The 22,068-nt window shown below is 51.2% G+C and overlaps 7 protein-coding genes across 7 annotated transcripts; 5 read left to right on the forward strand and 2 right to left on the reverse strand.

Moving 5' to 3' along the window:
- Positions 1-71: 71 nt before the first annotated feature.
- Positions 72-2,190, reverse strand: DACRYDRAFT_119434 (uncharacterized protein; the record flags this gene model as incomplete). Its single annotated transcript, XM_040770786.1, has 5 exons — positions 72-480; positions 529-1,288; positions 1,357-1,718; positions 1,776-1,828; positions 1,902-2,190. The coding sequence occupies 5 exons, from the start codon at positions 2,188-2,190 to the stop codon at positions 367-369; spliced, it is 1,578 nt and encodes a 525-aa protein (XP_040624206.1). The 3' UTR covers positions 72-366.
- A 628-nt stretch (positions 2,191-2,818) lies between these two features.
- Positions 2,819-3,326, forward strand: DACRYDRAFT_25109 (uncharacterized protein). The gene has a single exon (XM_040774013.1). The coding sequence runs from the start codon at positions 3,011-3,013 to the stop codon at positions 3,197-3,199; it is 189 nt and encodes a 62-aa protein (XP_040624207.1). The 5' UTR covers positions 2,819-3,010; the 3' UTR covers positions 3,200-3,326.
- A 513-nt stretch (positions 3,327-3,839) lies between these two features.
- On the forward strand, positions 3,840-4,446 carry DACRYDRAFT_25111 (uncharacterized protein). Its single transcript, XM_040774014.1, has 3 exons — positions 3,840-4,044; positions 4,097-4,148; positions 4,197-4,446. The coding sequence occupies exons 1-3, from the start codon at positions 3,858-3,860 to the stop codon at positions 4,282-4,284; spliced, it is 327 nt and encodes a 108-aa protein (XP_040624208.1). The 5' UTR covers positions 3,840-3,857; the 3' UTR covers positions 4,285-4,446.
- Positions 4,447-9,199: 4,753 nt separating this feature from the next.
- On the forward strand, positions 9,200-12,831 carry DACRYDRAFT_72183 (uncharacterized protein). Its single transcript, XM_040775961.1, has 6 exons — positions 9,200-9,518; positions 9,569-9,991; positions 10,045-10,941; positions 10,991-11,843; positions 11,892-12,506; positions 12,565-12,831. The coding sequence occupies exons 1-6, from the start codon at positions 9,414-9,416 to the stop codon at positions 12,711-12,713; spliced, it is 3,042 nt and encodes a 1,013-aa protein (XP_040624209.1). The 5' UTR covers positions 9,200-9,413; the 3' UTR covers positions 12,714-12,831.
- Positions 12,832-13,197: 366 nt separating this feature from the next.
- DACRYDRAFT_25112 (uncharacterized protein) lies at positions 13,198-15,085 on the forward strand. Its single transcript, XM_040774015.1, has 5 exons — positions 13,198-13,660; positions 13,711-13,895; positions 13,948-14,191; positions 14,244-14,834; positions 14,885-15,085. The coding sequence occupies exons 1-5, from the start codon at positions 13,628-13,630 to the stop codon at positions 14,978-14,980; spliced, it is 1,149 nt and encodes a 382-aa protein (XP_040624210.1). The 5' UTR covers positions 13,198-13,627; the 3' UTR covers positions 14,981-15,085.
- Positions 15,086-16,269: 1,184 nt separating this feature from the next.
- Positions 16,270-17,335, forward strand: DACRYDRAFT_25113 (uncharacterized protein). The gene is made up of 5 exons (XM_040774016.1): positions 16,270-16,438; positions 16,493-16,752; positions 16,804-16,911; positions 16,961-17,065; positions 17,125-17,335. Exons 1-5 carry the CDS (start codon positions 16,321-16,323, stop codon positions 17,203-17,205), a joined length of 672 nt encoding a protein of 223 aa, XP_040624211.1. The 5' UTR covers positions 16,270-16,320; the 3' UTR covers positions 17,206-17,335.
- Positions 17,336-19,202: 1,867 nt separating this feature from the next.
- On the reverse strand, positions 19,203-21,555 carry DACRYDRAFT_119439 (phytanoyl-CoA dioxygenase; the record flags this gene model as incomplete). The annotated part of the gene is made up of 13 exons (XM_040770787.1): positions 19,203-19,371; positions 19,429-19,685; positions 19,737-19,844; positions 19,894-19,998; positions 20,057-20,310; positions 20,358-20,449; positions 20,500-20,726; positions 20,782-20,800; positions 20,851-20,898; positions 20,947-21,045; positions 21,106-21,374; positions 21,425-21,438; positions 21,493-21,555. 9 exons carry the CDS (start codon positions 21,553-21,555, stop codon positions 20,221-20,223), a joined length of 921 nt encoding a protein of 306 aa, XP_040624212.1. The 3' UTR covers positions 19,203-19,371; positions 19,429-19,685; positions 19,737-19,844; positions 19,894-19,998; positions 20,057-20,220.
- Positions 21,556-22,068: the final 513 nt, after the last annotated feature.

Raw genomic sequence — 22,068 nt, forward strand, 5'->3', positions numbered from 1 at the left:
CTTGATGGCAATCAACTGCCATAGCAGCTCTCCCACGGCATCCAAATAAACAGCCAAGAAAATCACACTCAGAGCAATGTATTATCGTATTTTGTCAATCTACTCAGGATACAAACACGCAAGGATACAGACGACGTGGCAAAGTTCTTCAACGACATGATACCGGATATCACCCGATGCGGGACATCCATATCCAGAACCTCAGATATAGAGAGATAGAGATAGAGAAAGGGATGTTGCACACATGGCAGGACTGGTCCTCAACTAGGCAAGGGAGGTGGTTGTCATACAGATTGCAGTAAACTTGTCTGTGTGCCGTTGGGGAATTCACACATGTTTTGGTCGACGGTGTGCCGCACTATGAAATTAAGCCTGCAGCACTCGATCCGTGACGATCTGCACGCTCTGACATATCCTCGGGATCGGTTTCCCATCCAAGGGGGTAAAGCACGCCGGAGTAAACTGGACACAAAGTACATGCTGCACACGATCAGACACCGCTCTCAAGAAGGAAACAGTAAAGCCTACCTCGACTACGAACCCGCCAAAGCTAAAACTGGGTTTCGTTTCCCTTGGCACATGAACAATGCCTTCCAGTACCTTGGTCTTCATCCGCCCTGGGCTGCCGCTGTCGGAGCTGGCGATACGTTCTGGGCTCAGAGGCGTCATCACCTCACTTGAAGTCACTGGGCTGTCGACGGAGTCTTCGGCAGTGCGTTCTCTGCGAACTTCGACCCCGCCGCTTGCTAGGCTCTGTACGGATACTTCTTCCCTGTGAACGGATACCCGTTGCTCTAGCTCGCCCTTTACGCTATCCTCCGCTCCTACAAGATCGAGCGCCATCGTTTCGTCTCCCTGGAGAACGAGCAAAAACCGGAGAGGATGGCCGCGCGGGTAGATGAGAGGTGCGGGGAGGAGGAGCCGGATGTTGAGGGTTGCAGGGTGGTGCGCGAAGAGGAGACCGTTGACAGTGATGGAGCGAGTCTCGAGGGAGATGTACGAGGGGATGGAGGAAGGGGGAAGCGGTTCCAGGAAGGGAGTTATAGGAGTCGTTATGATAGGAGTCGGTGTGGAGCTCGTGAGAGAAGGAGTGACAGAGAAGCGTCTTTGGTCAGTGTCGGAGCTCGGCGAGTCGGGCGAAGGAGGCACGCTCGTACGGGTGGAGTCAAACGAGGCGGTTTCGTTTTCTCCTAGAGGCTCGATGATCAGAGTTCCCATGCTGGGATGCGGTCGGCCGAGGGGATACTGCGGACTCGAGCGGGGAAGGAACACGAACGGCACTATTAGTCTATGATTGCACCAGAAGTAAGGCTCCATCAGTCGTACGGACTAAAGGCAGAAAAGAGCAGAACGTACGTATAGGGCTCACGGAGAATACCACGGTACGCAGTGAGCATGATCTCATACTCAGTCACCGCGCTCGGGCTCTTGTTCCTGAAGCTTGGCGGGAGGGGTAAGCACTCCGACTTGCCCGAGGAAGGACTGCCATTTTTTCCATCTCCCCCGCGGCCAGGAACACGCACTTGTAGCGGTAGCTGCAGCGCTATAGGCCAGTGGTGGTTCCCTTCTGCCAGACCCGCGTGGTGGAAGAGTTTTGATACAGATGACTTCGGTAGTTTGCTCGCAGGTGTCGATTTAGGCGCGGACCATAGTTTTTGGGCGGTGCTCCAGAAGATGTCAGGAGAACCGGTCTCCGGAGGCGCGAGGCGACCTCTCACCTGTACGACATGGTCATTATCCAAATGCAGGCTTAGACGGCAACACAGAGAACATACACGGAAAGTGATTTCCTCTACATGTGTCGGTTTGTGCAACATCAATTGTACGCCTGTCCATACTCCGTGTCAATACTCTCCTCGCACGATAATGCTGAAGACGCAAGGTGAAGAAACAACACGCACCGCCTTCAATCACATCACCATCAAACCACAAGGGTTTATGCTCCTTGCTCCCCGCTCTGCTTTTGCACCTGAGGCTCAACAAGGGTCGCCTTTTCACCCTGAGTACAAATTCATGCTCGACCCTCTCCGTCTCCCTATGCGTGCTCGCGGGTGGGCGGTGCGGTGGCTCATCGTCCAGCAAAGCCAGCCGCGGAGGCTGAGGTTTGTTCAACAGAATGGGTGGTGAGGGCTTGGTATCATTCGGATGTCGTAACTGGGGTGTTGACCAAGCATAAGGGTAAGTGGCCATGCCTAACCGATAGGGGCGATGAGGATGTGCTGTCCTTGCTGTGCGAGATGTCTGTTGAAAGGCAGCGGTGCCGTCTGTAGGTTGTGGTAGCTGTGGGTGATGTAGGATGAAAATGTATGCACAGGAGTAAGCGTTGATGAGGTCGAGGAAGAGGTGAAAGATCAGGGGCGGCCCAGCAACCCCGTGAGGCCATGTGCTCAGTGTACAAAGGAAGATATACGCCCATTCCCAAAGCGGGGAATATCAGAGTCATATCTTGTTATGGAAATGCTCTTACCCTGGCAAGACGTCGTTCCTTCCATTCCTGGGTGATCGGCCTAAGGGATAAAACAAGAACAAAGATCGGAAACGAATTCCTCCGAGCCGGTGGCAACCTTCATCAGAAACGATCATCCTCCTCAAACGGCGCGGGTTAACTTCGCTCCATCACTTCTTTACTATGGCAGGAAACCGACACCGACAGGCCGTGGTGTATTTTCACGGTTGATATCAGCAGCCTGATTTACTCATCTTTGAACTGAAGAGCTGCTGGAAGACCCGTGGCTGGGAAATAGCTGCAAGCGTTCTCTCTCTACCCAAAACTAGTGGTCTGCCACATCAACCCATGCACCAACGGCTTCCGCACATAGCAAATACCGTTTGTCATTAAAGAAAAGTGCGTCGTGCAGTGGTACATGCAGGTGGTGTCACTTGCTTCTCTCCCGCTTTCCTGACCCATCCGGGCGATACCAAACGTATCTCCTCACTGCCATTACTGCGCCCTGCACCTGATCTCCAGAACTACTGGACTAGCCGGCGCTTGTAGCTACCGGATTCTGTCATGGCTTGCGTGCTACAGCTTAAGCACTGTGCTTCTTTTCCGCTTTTGTTACCCAAACCGGTCGATCCCGAGGGCACCGCGCCAACAGAAGAGGATTCTGAGACCGCTCTCCTGGATATCAGAAGTGCGTTTCATGTGGCTCACCCTCCGTTAACGGGTGGGCGTATCTTCAAAATCCGCATGGTCTAGGAGCACTCTCCGCGGCTGCACCTCTGGCTTCTTTTCCGCTTTTCAGACCAAAGTCGGCTGGTCGGCAATGCACCTCCAATTGGTCGAAGTAAGCGACATCTGCTAAGGCAAGCTTCAACTCAATATCATATGAGAATCATGCGCAAGGAAGACTGATGTATGATGAATGTCTCCTTGACACCTGCTTGTTATGCCACGAACCTGATTTATCAGACTTGGGACCACGCGGACCGTTGATGGTATGCGATTTCGTCGGACGTCCAGCCCGCATCAAATGCTCGATATACCACCTATGGATAAAATATATGGCATTGGAGGCTCACGAAGTGGAGGACGACGTGCCTCTCACTCGGGAGGTATTGTACGTGACTCAATGCACATGTAGTGTTGTGATCTGACAAAGCGACTAGATTCGGGACCAACTGATGTGCGAACCGATCAGAATTCTCGATCGAGTGATTTTTCACTTGCTATATGTGGATGTCCAAGGTCTCTCCAACTTATGGATGTCGGCAGATCATACGCCGATTTGCCAGCTCATTGTCCCATCGTTGTGCCTTCGAACATCTACAAAGTCAAAGCGGGTCACAATGGTTGACATTGGTACTGGATCTGAGTTTGGCCTGCCTAGCCTACTAGCACACAATCACCGACCAGGATGCAGCCCGACCCCACGCGACGTGCTATACTCGACTGCACTGCGGACCAGTCACCTGAGCTACCTACGTATCACGAGTACTTACTCCGAGAGAAAGGCCGGCCGATACTAGGATTAGGGTGCCGGAGCCGTGCAAAAGCCTCTTCATCCAGGCCGGTGTGGTATGACGGCGACACGATTGAAGGAGGTAGGTTATTTTCTCGTGCCCAGAAATAGGCGCCCAGCCGACTCTGAATAAGAGTTCAACTTATGCTGCGGACCACGTTCTCCGTCGAGAGGGTCATCGTTCGTGTGAGTAACCTTGTCTTTTCTTACCTGCGAAAATTGAATTTCTCCAAGGTACAAGGACGAATTGCCCCTCCCGACGTGGGAAGACCAGATGTCTTCTGGAGCACCTCTCATACCATCTATGCTACTTCCTCCGTAATACGCAGTGACGGCGCTAATTCCACCGGTCTGAAAGCAATGTTTCCCCGTCTACCAGCTGGGAATTACCACTGGCTATTTCGGGTTTTTCTACCAGATTTTGTGACGATCAATACACGCTCAGGCGGGGAGTCGTTTCGCCTACCACCGAGCTTCAGACAACCGGGAGCGTCTCCCCTGGTAGAATATGAGATCCGCGTGACCGTCGAAAGGAACCTGTTCCTGAATCAATTGGTGTAAGTGACCTGGGTCCGAGCAAGAACGCGCGCTTATGACTTGCAGACTTGTGGTTCCTTTCGTCTTCATCCCACGTTCTAGTGTCCAGTATGCTCTTGGTACCTCACTGCCAAGACAGATGATCCGACCTTGCTCGGCTCAACGACACACAATGCTGGGACTGGATGCGTACCGAGCTGTAACCAAGTCCCTGTCTTCTTAAAGGTCCCAATGCTTTGCACCCCGATATTATGAGCCGCTTGCAGAAGGGCTAGAATCGATATATACGACATTCGCTGGCGTCTTATTTTCGGTCCGTCGTGTTGATGTGTCTTGCAAGATTTTCTCCCACGTACCGACGATACTTCCCCGTGGGCATTCGATCCGACTCACCGTGGTGTTGGAGTCAACTGATCAACAGGCTGTTGATCTCCTCGCAAGCCCCAACTCGATATGTTTCACTCTAGAACAGCGAGTCACTGCTGCCGGCTGTCAAACCTGGCAAGAAGTTCTCGCTACAGGCGATTTGACGCTGCGTAAGCGGCGACATTCAGCAACCGCCATGGATCCACCGGGTGACAAGGAGTCGAGAACCTTGGATGCAATCATGCATATACCCCCGAATACGAAACCGACGTTCAGCTTCATCACTTTCGTCATTGAGGTGCGATCAACGTTGCGCTGTCTACCGATGATTGGCTGATTGATATATTGCATTTTCTGGTATTGCGATTTTACTCCAGTTGCTTCGCCCCTTCCGATGCCAAAGCGCTGCCGCAGGTAACGAAGAATATTCAAGTTGTCACCCATGATGTTCTCTCGCCTGAAAGCGATTCAAGCTCTGGCGCGGCAGTACGCGGCGAATGATGAATGAAGATATTCGGGACAGTGCTCATGATATGATCTCTAACTAATATTCTGTGATCATGTTGATGGGATGCGTAGTAGGTTCGGTGTTTGATATCTGGTCTTCTCAGCGTGGTCATAGCTACGAATATGGCAAGTAATTCATGTAAGTGGACATTTACTGATCTTGATTGGTACATGTCTTCTTTACATGCACGTGGTATTGATAACACGTGTACCGCACATTTGATATGTAGTTCCCCAGTGACTGGACTGCAACGTCAAGTGTCATTCCCTCTCTGTCTTCTACAGAAAAAGATGGACGTGATGCTCTATCCTACAAAACACTCGCGGAGAGCGCAATCGGGAATTTCGGTTGTCACTGCCCCTGAGAGAACCAGCCTCGTGATGAAAGCAGTGCAGTCCGGTATTGTTCGGGTTACATGAACAATCATGGTCATAGTAGACACTTCAAGTTGACCTCGAGCAAGCAAATAGCGCCACACATTATTGCACAGCGTCGATCTCCGCTTGCACCGCGCGGGGTTTGCTATGCCTAGATACGACGGTCGAGCACCACCGGTCATGAGTCCGATCGGCGTCCTCCTCACCATGGTGCTGCGCAACTGAAGCCAGATTGGCTGTTTGTTCCAATAACGGGTGTCCTACAGTCCACTAGATGGCTATGGGTACTGCACCATCTACTCTTAGCTGCTGCTGCTGGTTTACAACGCAACACTGATCCACATGATACGGCAGGTCAAGCCTCACCGACGCAGCCTTGGCTGAGCCGTAGCAGCACCGTTTACCAGCTTACATCAGACCCGATGTGGGGGTGCAACCCTACCCACGTTTCTTATAAGCATGCTACTCATTGTCACACCTCCCTGGCAACAATTCTCAAGGTGTCAACATGTCTCTTCACTTACGAAAGCCAGTCTTAGACGAGCCTCAGGTTGATACTCGCCTCCTTCATGAACGGGTTCTTTATCGCAAAGACAAACCAGTCATCTCGCTCAACTTCCGAAGCTCCGAAACGTCGGCAAGTGGACAACCGATCTTCTGCAATGAGGCTATTATCGAAGGAGTTGTTCAACTTCTTGGTACCAAGCATGTCGAGCGAGTAACTTTCCAAGTCTGTGCCATTTTCATTCGTACCTTTTCTCTCTACTCATTCACTCCTAGGGAAAGGGGATTCTGACGGCCCCAGATCTTGGGACCGAAAGTGTATTCTGGAGCTCTGAAGAGGTGCTTGATCATTCTTCTCTTCTTACAACCTTGCTTCGGCGCCTGACATGGAGACGCACCAAGGTCTTCACTGGCTCTCATGCTTGGCGTTTTCAACTGCGGCTGCCAGCGCATGTTCCGGTTCGCACCAGAGGAGGACTGGTACAATGTCCTCTTCCCCCCAGTTATCGGCATCAAACCGGCTCCGCAACGCTGCAGTACCATCTAGCGATCACCGCGTCCCGAGGCGCTCTGCGCGAATCTTACAGGTGCGAATTTTTTTTCTTTAATCCCATCGCGCAACGAATGTTTACGAATGAAGACTTGTCGTTCCTTTCCTATACGTTCCACGAGGCACGCCAGAATATCCTCTTTGGCGAACAGTCTCGTCGCAGGACGACGAGGTTACTGTCGAAGAGGGATTCGTCGATATCAGCCCCATTGGGCCGAGATCAATTCCCACCGGGTCTTTCACCGAAGGCCTATCTGACGATTCCCCGCAAACCCTGCGTCAGCAATCCATACAAGGAACTGCATTCAATCGTGGTGTGCTGGTCACGATTCAAGTGGGTGTTTCATGGCTGTGGTCACCAACCAGCAATAAACTAACAGCGTCCTTCAGGCGAGGTACAATAGGCCCCCCATATTCGCACGTGACGCGCCAATCAGAATCGCACTATCGTTCGAATCGGATGATGCTCAGGTGTTAGACCTCCTGACTTCTACCTCCTGTCTTTCAGCGCATCTTGAACAGCGAAGCATCTTTTCGCGCGGCTCGACCTTCACCGACATCCTGTGTCGTGCTACTGTATTTCGAGATCGCCCTCCAGCGCCAGTATTGGGGCGTCAGCGGCTGCTTATGCAGCGCAAAGTTGAAATATGTTTTCAGTGTCCTGCGGATGCATGCCCGTCATTCAACTTTCCAGGACTTGCAGTGAAGGCAAGCGAGATTTGCCATCATTCTGACCTGAAAGCTGACGATTCAGCAGCATATCGTATCAATTCAAGTCACCCCAACGGGAATATTTGTGCCAGCTGTCCGGAACGTTCCGCCCTTACGCCTTGAGGTGCAAATCGTAACCGATAGTGTCTTCGCATGAAGAATATGACGGTTTGACGATGATGGTTTGTAGCAAAGTCTCGCTGTATTTCTAGTCACGACCTCGCACGTGCGCACGAATTTTTCTGTCTTCCCAGAGCTCAAGAATAAGATTATCAAGCCCTGCGCTATAATATTGATATCGATGTTGTTGTCCCGTAAATGACCTGCGAAAATTTGCCTCGCTGTCCGAACTTTTTCGGTTCAAGATAAGAAGAGAAGTCGTTCCAATCAAGAAGTGGGTGACTGCAAGCATGGTTTTATCTCTCTCGAAATTCTGTGAGTTTCATTGATTACATTCTTGTGGCGGATCGTATTAGTGCCATTCTAAATTGTTAGTCTCCCAGAACGGGTGCAGCAAATCCGGCCCGATGTTCCGGCAGGTACGACAAGAAGCTCGGACGGGTTATTTAAGTATTGACCACGTGCGTGTGATTCTAAGCAGATGAGACAATCCTGGAAGCTAGCTCCCGTGGATCATCCCGAACTTCTAACCCACTGACGTCATGAGAGACTTCTTAGGTCGTAATTGAGGTATATTTAGGGCTGAAGCTCGAGAATCATGGCGTTCATTGTCATGCAATGTAGTTTTCTATATTCGCGCCATAGGGAACCTCCTCTCTGTGATAAAGGAGAAGGGAATGCAGCAGACGCAGTTGGAAGAGTACGGCGATTTCCTTATCAGGACCTATTGATGGCGTGTAACGGTCCGCGTGCACCGCATGCAGGGTTCTGGAGATAAACGTCATCAATACAACCGCCATCCAGGAGCTGGTCTCCGTCCATATTTACGTTTCCATCATCCCTTTACAAGGTGTTGTATATATATCATGCACTGTGCTTGAAGGCGGTGAAAGGGAATTTGTTGTGCCAAGAGCATTTTAGATAGCCGAAGGGCAAACGTGGACAACTGCACGACGACGCGTTGTTGTAAAGTCCAGTTTTTCTAAGTACTGCGCCACCCCCAGTTCATCACCGTTGTCGCGCATTCATCGTCGCGCTGTCCATGCCTCCACAGGCTGGGAGACGCATATAGCTGCGACCTCTCCCCTCTCGTCTTCCATTCTCGACTTGACTCTCTTCGACGATTTGCCCCCCTTGTTACACCGTACGCCATACACATACCATCGATCTGCGAAGACGACACAGAGGAGAGTCCGACTTTGCTTCCCCGGTCTTCCTATATTAGCGTCCGACCTCCTCTTCTCGTCTCAGCTCTTACGCCCACGCTCAGCTAACACCCCATTCCCCCGTCGATCACCCTTGTCGCTCCTCACCACACCCTCACAAACACAGAAAGGTCACACGATTGACCCGGCCTCAATTCCAAGATGTCTTCAGCAGACAAGCTCCGCTCCAAGGTATTTGGAACAGTCGATGGGATGGCCTCTTCCTCTTCATCCTCCTCCCCTCGTATGGGACCGACCACTAAGTCGCAGACACCAACACCTCCCCGATCAGACTCTCCCTCCGATCCCCCGCTCAGCATCAACATCCCCAAACCCCCTCCCTTGAACCTCACCCCCATGCCGAGCACAAAAAGCCCGCATACGGGTGGTAGTCGTGCATCGGCCAAAGAGAAAGGGAAGGAGAAGATCCAGGTAGAGGTCCCGCACACCAATGGAAACGGGAACGGGGGGCATCCCTTACACTCACCCCGTTTCCTGAACGGCAAGAGGGAGGGAGATAGCGCAGGAGAGGAGAAGGAGTACACGAGTACACGCGACAGATACCGCCTTAAGATGGGTATCGAGTACAAAAGTGTAGAACACGCACGGCTGCAGGAAGATGAGGCGCACGAGTTCTACTGGAAGCGGTGGGGCCCCTATCTCTCGGAGAGACAATGGGTAACCGCAATTGAATGCTATAAGCGAGTATATGCTGAATATATGCGTAGGCAACAGTCCGTGAGGATTACTCCGCCGATGGTAATGCATGGGCTGCCTTTCCCCACGCTCATGCACGCTCTCGTGCTTATCGCTGGGGAGAAGATGGTCTTGCCGGACTGTCCGACAACCATCTACGGTTATGCTTCTCTCTGGCCCTCTGGAACGGTGTCGATCCCATTCTCAAGGAGCGGTTGTTTGGCGTCACTGGCCATCAGGGAAACCACGGCGAGGATGTCAAGGAGATGTACTGGTATCTCGACAGCACGCCAACACACTCGTACATGAAGTTCTTGTACAAGTATCCACAGAAGCCGTTCCCGTATGAGGAACTGGTCAGCGAGAATCAGAAACGGAGTAGGGATGAGCCAGAATACGAGATTATGCACACTGGTATATGGAACGAGGACCGGTATTGGGATGTGTTCGTGGAGGTCCGTCTCTTGCTTCACGATACCTACCCACGTTCGCTGAAACATACTTCTAGTACGCAAAAGATGACGATGAGCCGAACGCGACATCCATTCGTATAACCGCATACAATCGCGGTCCGGATCCCGCGACTCTGCATATTATCCCGCAGTTGTTCTTCCCAAACTCATGGTCATGGTCCAACCCACCCGTCACTGGCCCTGCGAAGCCAATGATGCATGCGTCCAAGACGCAACCCTATACGATCACCGCAAACCATCCAACCATGGGGACGACGCGTCTGTTCTGCACACCATCCCCACCCCCTGTTGCACCTACAGAGGCGGGAGGTGTGGTCGAAGTGGACGGTGAGAGTGTTCTGCCCGAGCTTCTCTTTACCGAGAACGACACAAACTTCGAACGGCTATGGAACGGCAAAAACGCAAGCCCGTACGTGAAGGACGCGTTCCACGACCATATCATCCCCTCACATCGTCCGAAGAAAGACCGTCAGACGAAGAAAGAAAAGGAGCTTTTCGAGGAGCCAGATCAGGATACGCATAAGAAGACGACAGGACCGGAAGCACCACCACGGACGGAACCGAAACACTATGTCAACCCCGCACAGAAGGGCACCAAATCCGCTGCGCACTACGTCTTCCGAGACGTACCCCCACGTGGAGGGTGCGCTGTCGTGCGTCTGAAGCTAACATCGCGCAATCCTGATGAAGATCAAGCTATTTGGGATGAAGAGATATTCGACGACATCGTTGAAGAGAGGCGAGAGGAGGCGGATGAGTTCTATAACCAACTCGCGGGCTCGGTTTCCGATGATTTCAAGAATGTCATGCGGCAGGCGCTTGCAGGCATGCTTTGGTCAAAACAATTCTACCAATTCATTCAAGATCAATGGATCAAGGGGGATCCGGGCCAACCTCCGCCCCCACCAGAGAGGAAGTGGATTCGCAATCAGGTATGCATATATCTTCTCCCTCGTTGTCGTGATGCTGATTATGCAATAGCACTGGAAGCACCTTTATATTGCAGACATTTTGTCTATGCCCGACAAGTGGGAATACCCATTTTTCGCTGCCTGGGACAGTGCCTTCCACTGCATCCCACTTGCAATGGTTGACCCCGCGTTTGCCAAAAAACAGCTCGATCTGCTTGTGCGCGAGTGGTACATGAAGCCTGATGGGCAAATCCCGGCATACGAGTGGAACTTCTCTGATGTCAATCCTCCTGTTCACGCTTGGGCAACATTCAGGGTGTTCAAGATCGAGCGGAAGATGAAAGGTGGTCATGGGGACCTCAAGTTCTTGGAGCGGGTTTTCCAGAAGTTACTGATCAACTTCACTTGGTGGGTCAACCGCAAGGACCAAGACGGCCAGAATGTCTTCGAAGGAGGTTTCCTGGGTTTGGATAATATCGGTGCGTTTAACCGTTCTGAACCACTCCCTACTGGTGGCGACCTTCGTCAAGCCGACGGCACTGCCTGGATGGCATTCTACTCTCTTGTCATGCTCTCCATCGCACTCGAGCTCGCTAAGCATAACGACACATACGAGGATATCGCGTCGAAGTTCTTCGAGCACTTCATCTTCATCGCAGACGCAATGACATACCGCGGAGACGAAAATGACGAATTGAGCTTGTGGAACGAGCAGGACGGCATGTACTACGACGCCATCCAGTGGGGAGTTGGGAGTACACAGCAGCTCCCGATTCGAAGCTTGGTCGGACTCATTCCACTATTTGCAACCCTCACGCTCGAGCCGAGCACAATCGATCGGTTCAAGGGATTCAAGAAGCGCATGGAGTGGTTCATCGACAACAGGCCGGAGATGTCACAGCGTAACATGGCGAATATGCGAGGTAAGCACCATTGCAGGTCGTCACGCTTGAGTCCCTGACACGTGACAGCCCGTGGTCGTGGTGAACGCCGTCTTCTCGCTCTGGCCAGCGAGGACCGTCTCGTTCGAATTTTGGAGAAGATGCTTGACGAAAAGGAGTTTTTCAGCGAGTTCGGTATTCGCTCGCTCAGTTTACACCATAAGGAGCATCCATGGGGCATGCATGTAAATGGCGAGTACTTCGGCGTCGAATACTGGCCGGGCGACTCAAAGAGCGGCATGTTCGGCGGCAACTCGAACTGGAGAGGTCCAATCTGGCTGGCGACCAACTTCTTGCTGATTGAGTCCCTGCAACGGTTCCACCAATACTACGGCGATGCGTTGCAGGTCGAATGTCCTACAGGCAGTGGAGACTACATGAACCTTGCCCGTGTTGCTGAGGAAGTCCAGCACCGGATCATCCACATCTTTGCTCGAGATCCTGAAGGTAGTCGAGCCACAAACGGAGGCGTTGCCAAGCTAGACAAAGACCCTCACTTTAGGGACTACGTCTGGTTCCATGAATTCTTCCATGCCGATGATGGTAGAGGATTGGGGGCATCGCATCAAACCGGGTGGACCGGTTTAGTGGCGTACCATATCGTCCAGAGTGGTTTGACTTGCCGTCTTCCGAAAACCCCGAGAAGTGAGTACAGCTTCAAGTTGTCGTCTTGTTGACTCATTGTGTTGATTCTTTTCTCTAGCACCTCGGTCCATTGCCCGCCATTACTTTGACGAGCATATCGAACCCCACTCCGAAGTGGGCACTCCGGGGTATTCGATTACTAGCGCATTTACATCAGCCGACTATATGAGTCTTGCAGATACAGAACCGGAGCCTGACGACCTGTGATTTGCTTTACACCTATCGGCCAGGGATGAACCTTCGAAGGATCCCTTCAGGAAGGTTGTTGATGAGAAGCGACGAGGTGTATGCGATGACACAATTTACATGCGTAATTAGCGAGCACATGACTTGGTATCATATATAATAACATGCGATTCCTGATCAGTCTCCAGAGAAAGTATATTGGTGAATGAACATTCCATATTTCTTTTTAAAACACAGGAAATCCGAGACTAGTCCAGTAAGGCTTGACAGCCGCTAGTAAATTCCGATGCTCAATGATCTTTGTGCATTCCCGGCACGTTCGGCATATCGGCATCATTGGTGACGCTCACTCACCGAGAAAGCATCCGCTCATAACAGGCGCATCACAGGCCAGTACAGCATTGCCGACGACAACGAGCGACTATTCTCCGTTCTCTTCGTTGTTTATTCTCTCCATATCTCTCTCTTCAATCTCAAAGCTCGTGGATAATCAACACACAACTTATATGTCGACAGAGGTGCATGAGCAAGCACACGAACTCCGCCCTGTGCATCATCAATCAACTGCCGACTCGGGACACGTGCAGCTTGATGGGCCAGCTAACCCGGGACAACAACCATGCACCCCGGAGGCCCCGGCGGCTGTAGAGACTGAAGAATTATTTCTCGGAGAAGCGAGCACGTTTCATGTGGATCTATATGATGGTGGATTGGGTAGTGCGAGTGGAGTAGGGCAGGAGCTGCTGGCATCAAGTGCAACACAAATCGCCCCAGCGTCTGCCCCCTCTGGCACTGAAGATGCAGCACCACTCCCAGCTCAGCAGCCACGATCCACTCACCAGCTCCGAAGACGTCGTGCACGCGTTCGATGGAGGTTATGGTTGACATCGAAGCTGTACGTGATCAAGATTGCATTGGCATCCAAAAGGGGAAAGATGATCACGACGTGTACCTTTACATTTATCCAAGTGCGTCCCTCCGGAGATCTCAAATATATTCACGCTTACTCTGCTCCTAGATCACCGCAATCATCGCGCTGCTGATTGTATCATCTCGCGTACAGAGCCCTGCGGCACCAGGGTACTCGCAATGGGATGCTTGCCCTCGGCGCCTACAGGCATTCGACATCATCCAGGTCGGAAAGGCTGTAATAGGATGGCCTGTTAATGTTTGGTGGATCCTACGTCAGCCAAACGAGAGCATGTATGTCGCCTTCCACCATCAACCGTGCTGGTGATTAACTTACATGTGATAGCCCCCTCTCAACCATGGGACGCGTCGCGTATCGACTCCGACAAGACTTCATACCCTACTTCACTGCAATACTCCATATTGTGCTCTCTGCTGTACTATTTTCCACGTTGACTGGATCACCTACTGCCTGGGATCTCTCTCCAACTATCTTTTTCGCCTGCATTGTAGCTCTTTTCAGAACCTGGCTGGCTGTTGCGGAGGTTGTGTTACTGGTTGTTGGTGGAGCCATCTATGCTATATGTTATGTACGCGTCGTATCTGCCTCACGTGTCTGCTCGTGGACTCAACCTTTAACAGGCTTCTCTCGCGATTTTTTGTCCGGGGATCTTACCCCGACGAGCAGTACGCCTTGGCGGCATCAACCCGACCATCGGTCCACTCTCCACCACCCAACTCGAGCAAATTCCAATTGTACAATATGCATCTATGTCCACCGTTTCTCTCGTCTTACCCCCTCCTCCCTCAAGCACTCTAGGGCGCTTACGACTCAAACGCAACGATACTTCGCTTTCCGCTTCGAGACAGGCCGTAGGTCCCAAGAGGCACAAGATAGAGAAGCACAGAGCAGCCTGTGCCATATGCTTAAACGATTTTGTCGATATGAAACGTGTGCACAACGCGCCTCCAGTCGAGCAGCCTCGATCTGCCGCTTCCCATAACACCCAGTTTGGGACAGCGCCTTCTAGTCCCCTATCCCTAGTCAGTCCTGCAGCGACGAGAAGGTCGGCTGAAGGTACTGGCGTGGATGTGGAACAAGGCAACGAGGCTACTATTCCGGTCGTGTTCCTCGCCCCTGCCGGTACTTCGCCACTAGGGGAGGAGTTGCCCAGGCCCACACCGACAGAACCGGAGGAGCTGAGATTGTTGCCATGCGAACATGTATTTCATGTGAGTGATTTGCACTGCATTCGTTTCAAGCGCTTATCCGGATCTTACAGAAAGAGTGTATCGATCCGTGGCTGCGGGACGTCTCCGGGCGTTGTCCAACATGCCAGAGACCCGTTTTTGGGGGTGAGGAGGACGAAGCAGTTTAAAATTTATACAAAAACGGTCATGTTCACACAGTGTCTTACTAGAGTCCTACGTTCCATCTTCCCCCTCTTCATTTGTGGATGCTGCTCATATCATATGTAACAATTCCCTAGGCATTTCTTGTCATACTGTGCGTGCGGACAGTCTAATACACTCATTTGTAAGCTTGCCGATCCACCATGTGTTCCTGTGCCTTAGTGTGATCCCTCCATCATCGAGGGGATATTTCCCCACTCTACGGGTCTCTTTCCCTGCGGCGGAGAAGCCTATGCCTCGGATCTGTCACTCAGCTATGTAATCGTGCCCGTTGGTCAGGGCTTAAACGCTTTCACGCGATCAGCTAATTGACGGCCTCCGGACGAGTCAAATTAATCTTTCTGCTGTGTTCATTGAAATGAAGTGCACCTCATATAATCAATGGCTAACGGAATTACTACTATATTTGGAAATCAAGGGTTTATAAGGACCGGAAGCAATAGTCTCAGTCTGCACCAACTGTGTTGTTCAGGGACTTCGTCGTTGACGGATCACGCATTCTGCTCTGGACCATGCTGCAAACTCTGTTGTTTAATTCCTCAGAAGTGCTTAAAAGCTCAACTCGGTGGATAAGTGGAGGAGCGGGAACGCGGTTCAGCGCGCCGCTGCATCGAGGCGGCCTGCTGTCCGGACTATCTTACTCGCACTGCATTCCTTCTTGCCTTCTGAACGGTTGACTGACAAATTTCCTATCACCCCGGGTCTTTCAGGGCATGTCTCCGACTTCCTCCTTCCACCTTCCGCAATATAACGGCGGGAGGAGCTGGCTGCGGACCAACGGCCCCATGTCGAAGTCTCGTGAACAATTTCCGCGCATCAAGATTTTCCCCGTGCCGGAGCCGTACTGCCTTCTGCCTTGTGGGGTCAAACAGGGAGTCCCCTCTTATGCAGTATCGGATCAAGCCATCAGATGTAGTTTCGCTTACACTCTTGCTTCTGTTGGAGAAGTCTCCTCCATCTTACTGAAAGCACAAAGCGGCGAAGTTATCCCCTGGCATCTGTCTCCCTGCCGTGCGGTCCGCTTCGCCTCCATTTATTGATCAAAGACGCCTCAGTTGCCGCTTTTGTTAACCGTTCCCTCTTGTTTCTTGCCGTGGCGATTTGACATTTATCCCGCACAATATGGCCCGATACGCACATTGAGACGAGGGGTTGTTGCGCTTCTCGGTGAGGCGGAGTTTTTTTCCTTCTTTCATTGAGGGTTTGATAAATACGTGCACTATAAGAACCAGTTACCCCAAATTTCCCAGATTACGCAGCACCCACTCTTTTCCTTTCTTTGTATCCTCAAGAAGACCGACCAGCTATGTCAGACGCGCGGGCTCACGGATGTCCTGTAATGAAGCATGTCGATCACGACTCCCTCTATACCAACCTTGAGGCACGTATGGATTACCTGCTTAGTTTCATTGAATTTGGGAAAGGTCAGCCCCTTGGATCACTGTCTCATCGCGCACATTCCTGATTTGAGACAATAGAGGATATAAAAGGGCTTAAGGACGTTGCGCCCATTCTTGGCCCCTTGATACCAACTATCCTCGATGCCGTGTACACGAAGCTCTTCCGATACGATGTGACAAAAGTCCTCCTGCTGCCCAGGAAAATGGGCTACCAGCAAGATGAGCTTGAGAGCGGTCTTGATTCTTTCGGTCACGACTCCGAGCAAACTAAGATTCGTAAAGAGTTCTTGAAAGGGTGGCTTGTGAAGCTGTTGACTGGAGATTACAATTCCATGAGCGTGAGCATCGTCTTGCGTCCATGCGGAACGATTTTAACAGTCGGTCTGTAGCAATGGGATTACATGGATAAGGTGGGCATAATGCACACCGGAAAGGCTGGGTTCAAGCATCGGGAGAAGAAAGCGCCGCTCCATGTGGAGTACATTCACATGGCTGGGGTATGTAGTGTCTCCTCTTTCTGTCTTCCATGTTCTTATACCCTATCAGTTACTTGGTTGGCTGGAAACCATGTTCACGACCACTTTACTTCGGATCCCAGACGCGAAGGTATCGCCCAAGGACAAGTTGCGGATGATTACAGCCCTCAACAAGGTACACCCACTCTATCTTTCCGTTGGGCTTGTCGATGCTGATGTATTGTTCCCAAACAGATTTTCTGGATACAGAACGATCTCTTTGCGCGGCATTACATCGGGCAGAGCGATCTGTTCGCCCGGCATTACATGATGTAGACCAACCTCTCTGCTCCGCACTACATATGCAACGGATGGCGTCGCCAGGAGGAATATTCCCTAGCAAATATAAAATGATATCGATATCGAGGGTTGTAATCCATGTACAAATGGGTCGGGTGATGAAGACGATTGTATAATTCTAGTTCTGGGCGAATAGCTCACATCTCTATCTGGCGTGCGTCTCCGTTTTACAATTGGCCCCTGCAATCATCAAACTGGCAAGAAAAGCCGGGCATACACCAGAGATGTGAATCATATGCGGATCGAGGCTGTCTTTTTCGTCACGGATTGCGTCTTGGCCCACCATGATAAGCACGATGTTCCTATTATTCCGTCTGATCTTTCGTACAGTCTGAAACACGGGTCTGGAAGCAGCTCAGGAGAATTCCCTTGAGACTTTCTTCCTCCTGGCCCGCTCGACAATACGTCTCTCCGCGCTATGATTTTTAGTTCTTCGATGTCCTCGGTCGTGCTTTTCAGGGTCAACAACGTTGACCTACGAATGGGGAATTCATCAGCTGCCCGAAGGAACTGAGCAAGAAAATCGCCTGAATGCAGATATCAAGACAGCATGTGGTGTTGATAATGACTGCAGGGATCCAGGGACATCGTCAACAGTTGGGCACAAGGGCCGTGAGAAAGAACGAGGGACTTCAAGATGATGTCTCACTGTTTTCGTCTCTCATCAAGGGACAGATACGTAGTCCCTGGGTCAATCAAGGCCAGGGACAAGATTTTGGGAAGAATTAAATAAGGAGGTAGATTAGAATTCCATAGCTCATGGTGTAACGTGTGCGGGGTAGGATCCCTTATCCTGATCTTACCTAAGCTGAATTGGTCTAATTGTCTCGATCGCGACGACCAACAACAATCAAGTAGTTGTCCATCCAATATCCATTCGAAAGCCTTGCAAAGTTTAGATATTGGAGGATGAAAATTGTCTACAATGTCTATGTGGAGCTCGCTGGTCACGGGGTTAGGAACTGCCGCCTGATGGGGCATCAGAACGTCCACAGATGGTTGATCAATACGAACTACATTATTGTGGGGTTATAACGGCCCACACGTGCCCGGTGGGATAGCTCCAGTGCGGACGGGATGCTGTTTCGGTAGCGCTCCCTGGGTGCCGCGGGCTTGGCAAGAGCCATTGTCGGTAGAAAAGAAGCCACAGAACCGAGGCCTTGAGAAACCAGAGCGAGATATGGTGGTGGTTCACATGTACAAGTGTAGGTCGTGTTGCCTGGCTGGCTGAGTGGTCCAAGAGAAGTGTTGGCACTGGCAGGAGAAATTCAAAGCACTAGGTGAAGTGTTGACGAATAAGAGCGCCTGTAGTAAGCTCGCCGAAGAGCATTGCACGTTTGGCGCCTTATAATAACGCGACCTGTGATTGGGCCCTATTTGCCGTCAACCACGTGCTTTTCATGAAAATTTCCTTTACCCCGGGCCATTCAGGGCTCACGTCCGACTCCGCCCTTCCACACATCCCGCATGCGCCGGCGGGACGACCATAGTCTCATTGAAATCGCGTGCTTTTTGCTAAATGAGGCTTGGCTGGCTGTCCAGGAGCCATAATCCCGGACGGTATTGCTGCTTGAAGTGCGTTCTCTTCGGGACGCCTCCAAAGGGACTATGGTCCGGAGTCACTAGGGTCTCAACGAGAGTCCAAAATATGCAGGATTTGCACACCATCCCCTGAGGAGAAAGACTTCTCTTCACGTTGTTGGCTCTCATGCTGTCTTACTATGGGGAGCCGTCCGGTCCGCCTCGCTTGGTCACCTTATTGTGCAAGACGCTTCAGTTACTACGTTTGTCAACCTTTCCTTCCTAGTCACCTACGTCTCAACATCGTTTGTCATCTACCCCACACGAAAAGGCCCGGTACGGGATATGAATGAAAGGGTCTTCTTTTCCCTGTTGTGGAGCCTTCTGTCACTCCTGGGCGTGAGAGCTGCACAAGTTATAAGCAGCGAAGTTCACTCAAGGATGTTCATTGCTCTCGACCAGTCTTCTCCACTCTTCAATACCACAACTCTCACGACATCATCATGTCAGACGGACGCGCTCACGGTGTTCCCCCTATGAAGCATGTTGACCATGACACGCTCTACACTTCCCTTGAAGCGCGTATGGCATACTTAACGGACTTCCTCGAGTTCAGCGATTGTCAGTCTATCGGTTCAACTCTTCGCCACGCTCGAGGTGTCTGACACATTCCTATAGCCGATATACAAGCACTGAAGGACATTGCACCCCTTGCTACCCCTCTGATCCCGACCATCCTCGATGCTGTATACGGCAAGCTCTTCACGTACGACGTGACAAAAGTTTCCTTCCTCCCTCGCAACGCTGGATTTGAGGGAAACCTCGCAACGAACCTCGATACATTGGGTCATGACTCGGAACAGATCAAGTTCCGCAAGGATTTCCTAAAGGTGTGGATTGTGAAGCTTCTGACTGGCGACTACAAGTCCATCAAGGTGAGAGTTACAAGAGCCGTGAAATGGTATCCGTGCTCATGCGAGCCATAGCAATGGGAGTACATGGACAAGGTCGGCATCATGCACACAGGCAAGGCTGGCTTTAAGCATCGTGAGAAGAAGGAACCACTCCATGTCGAGTACATCCAGATGAACGCTGTACGTGTCAATTTTGGTTGAGCTCAGCATTGTCCCTCATCCGCTGTAGTTGCTTGGCTGGGTGGAATCTCTGTTGGCTGACACCCTCCTTTCTCTGCCGGAGGAAACGCTCCCATTGAAGGACAAACGCCGGATGATCTTGGCGGTAAACAAGGTACGCGTCTTCATCAGCTAACCTTCGAATTCTTAGCTGATCGCTCGAACTCTTGCAGGCACTCTGGATCCAGAACGACCTCTTCGCTCGGCATTACATAGGACAGGAAGGCCTGAAGCTGGCCGCGTGAGGAACCGGAACTCGGCTTAAGACTTCTAAGTGGTAGACTGAGCCATGTAAAAAGTGTACAAATATAGATTTTATCCCCGGTATTGCGAAATTTTATTCTTGGGCGAACAGCTTCGTGAACGGCATTTCTTGTGTTGGCTGCAACCAGTTCTTCTCGTCATACTTGGCATATGGTTCGGACTCCTGCGTACCGTGAGCAATTGAGCGGGTAGTGGAGAATAAATACGTACAATCATGTGAAAAGTATAGGCATAACGCGTCGCCTGCGAGAGGTTTTTCTCCGACTTGTGTAACACGCTCCCGTGGATTAGCACGAGGGTCCCTAGCACTTCACGTCAGCATTGATAGTCATAAGGCGATCAAGCAATGCACCTGCATCACAAGTCTCCAACACATATTCTGCATCATCCGTTGGCGCATTCTCTTCCTGAAGCTGCTCGAAGCCCGTTCCGCCCGTCGGCAGGCGAACGAACCGTTTGCTGATGGGCGTGGTCTTATGGGAACCGGGGAGAAAGGAGAGCGCCCCGTTCGTTGGTGTACAAGCCTCGAGAGCGAACCAAAATCCGATCGCGGAAGGAGGGTCGGTGTAGAGGAATGTACTTTCGGGGAATAGCGTGAGAGAAGTGGAGACGAAGATAATTCACAGAAGCTCACGAGTCGTTATGCTCAGGAACTGGACAAGGCATCAGTATACTCTGGAATACGATACTGAATACGACGTACCCTTTCCTCCGATCTCAGGCTGCTTGCATATCACCATAGACTGAAGAACTGGATGGGGTCAGAGGATGGGGTGTAGATTAGGAAAGGCACGCATACTCGCTGGGTCCTTATGAAACTTCAGATCTCTTGCCACAGCTTTCAGCTTCGGGTTGTGAGGGCTAACTTCTCTGAACACCGCATCACATTCATATAAACCTGAGCATAACATCGCATTCTCAGATCTGCACAATAGAGACCTGGAAAGCAGGGACGTACCATGACCAATCTTATTCACAGCCCTGTTCTTCGGTCTATTCAACTTGCCATCTTTCCCAACCGCATCTTCTTCCATAAAAAACCGGATTTTGTCCCCGCTGTTGAGGAAGTAGTCGTCTCCGACATGTTTGGACTCGTCCTCTGACTCGCCGGTCGTGAACTTTGTCAATGGGTGTCCTTCTAGGTCAAACGAATCCAGCAGGTCTTGGGTGCGCTTCATGAGCTTATCAACTTCATCTTGATCAAGAAACTGTGGAATGACAAGATAACTGAGGGGTATGTTCAGTGATTGGATATTATCCGACATGAGGGAGTTTACCCGTCGTCATAGAACTACATAGCAGGCGTCAATTGCGAGATCTGGTCTATACAAGTGAAGTCAAGTACCTTAGAGACTTGCGAAGGCGTGAGATACGTCAGTTTTGAGTCGTCGACAGATACGGGTGACATGATATACACAAAACAGAACCAGGTATATTACAGGAGATGGCAGCGGTCGTCGTACACCAAACGTCGTGTGCCAAACAGTGCCAGTGGATCCCTGACAGAATCGGGCACCGAACGACGACTTGTTGGAAGTTGACTCCTTCTCAATCAATTCAAAGCTGCTTAGTTCAATATTCGACATCAACATGGAGCATCGCTAGTCGATTTACCTGCGCAGTCAACAACAATAATATCTTGCAACGACACCGACCGTTCCACCAACCCTCCATGTTAGTAACCTTGACGGAAACTACTAGAGCCCTGTCCACGGTGTACCCTGGCCCCACGCTCTCGCCTGCATTTGTCGCCTTTTCGCTCATTTCTGGCTCATCAATCCTTCCCACTATTGTTGTTAGCCTATCGAAAGATGCTTATGGCTGAGAGCCGTGATGGTTGATGCGGGGTTCAGCATAAGGGGTCATCTACCGGGGAACATCCATTTCCAAAATGGAATGGATCTCTTCCGGGTAAGCATGA

This window comes from Dacryopinax primogenitus (assembly GCF_000292625.1).
Source record: "Dacryopinax primogenitus strain DJM-731 SS1 chromosome Unknown DACRYscaffold_23, whole genome shotgun sequence".
NCBI lineage: Eukaryota > Fungi > Basidiomycota > Dacrymycetes > Dacrymycetales > Dacrymycetaceae > Dacryopinax > Dacryopinax primogenitus.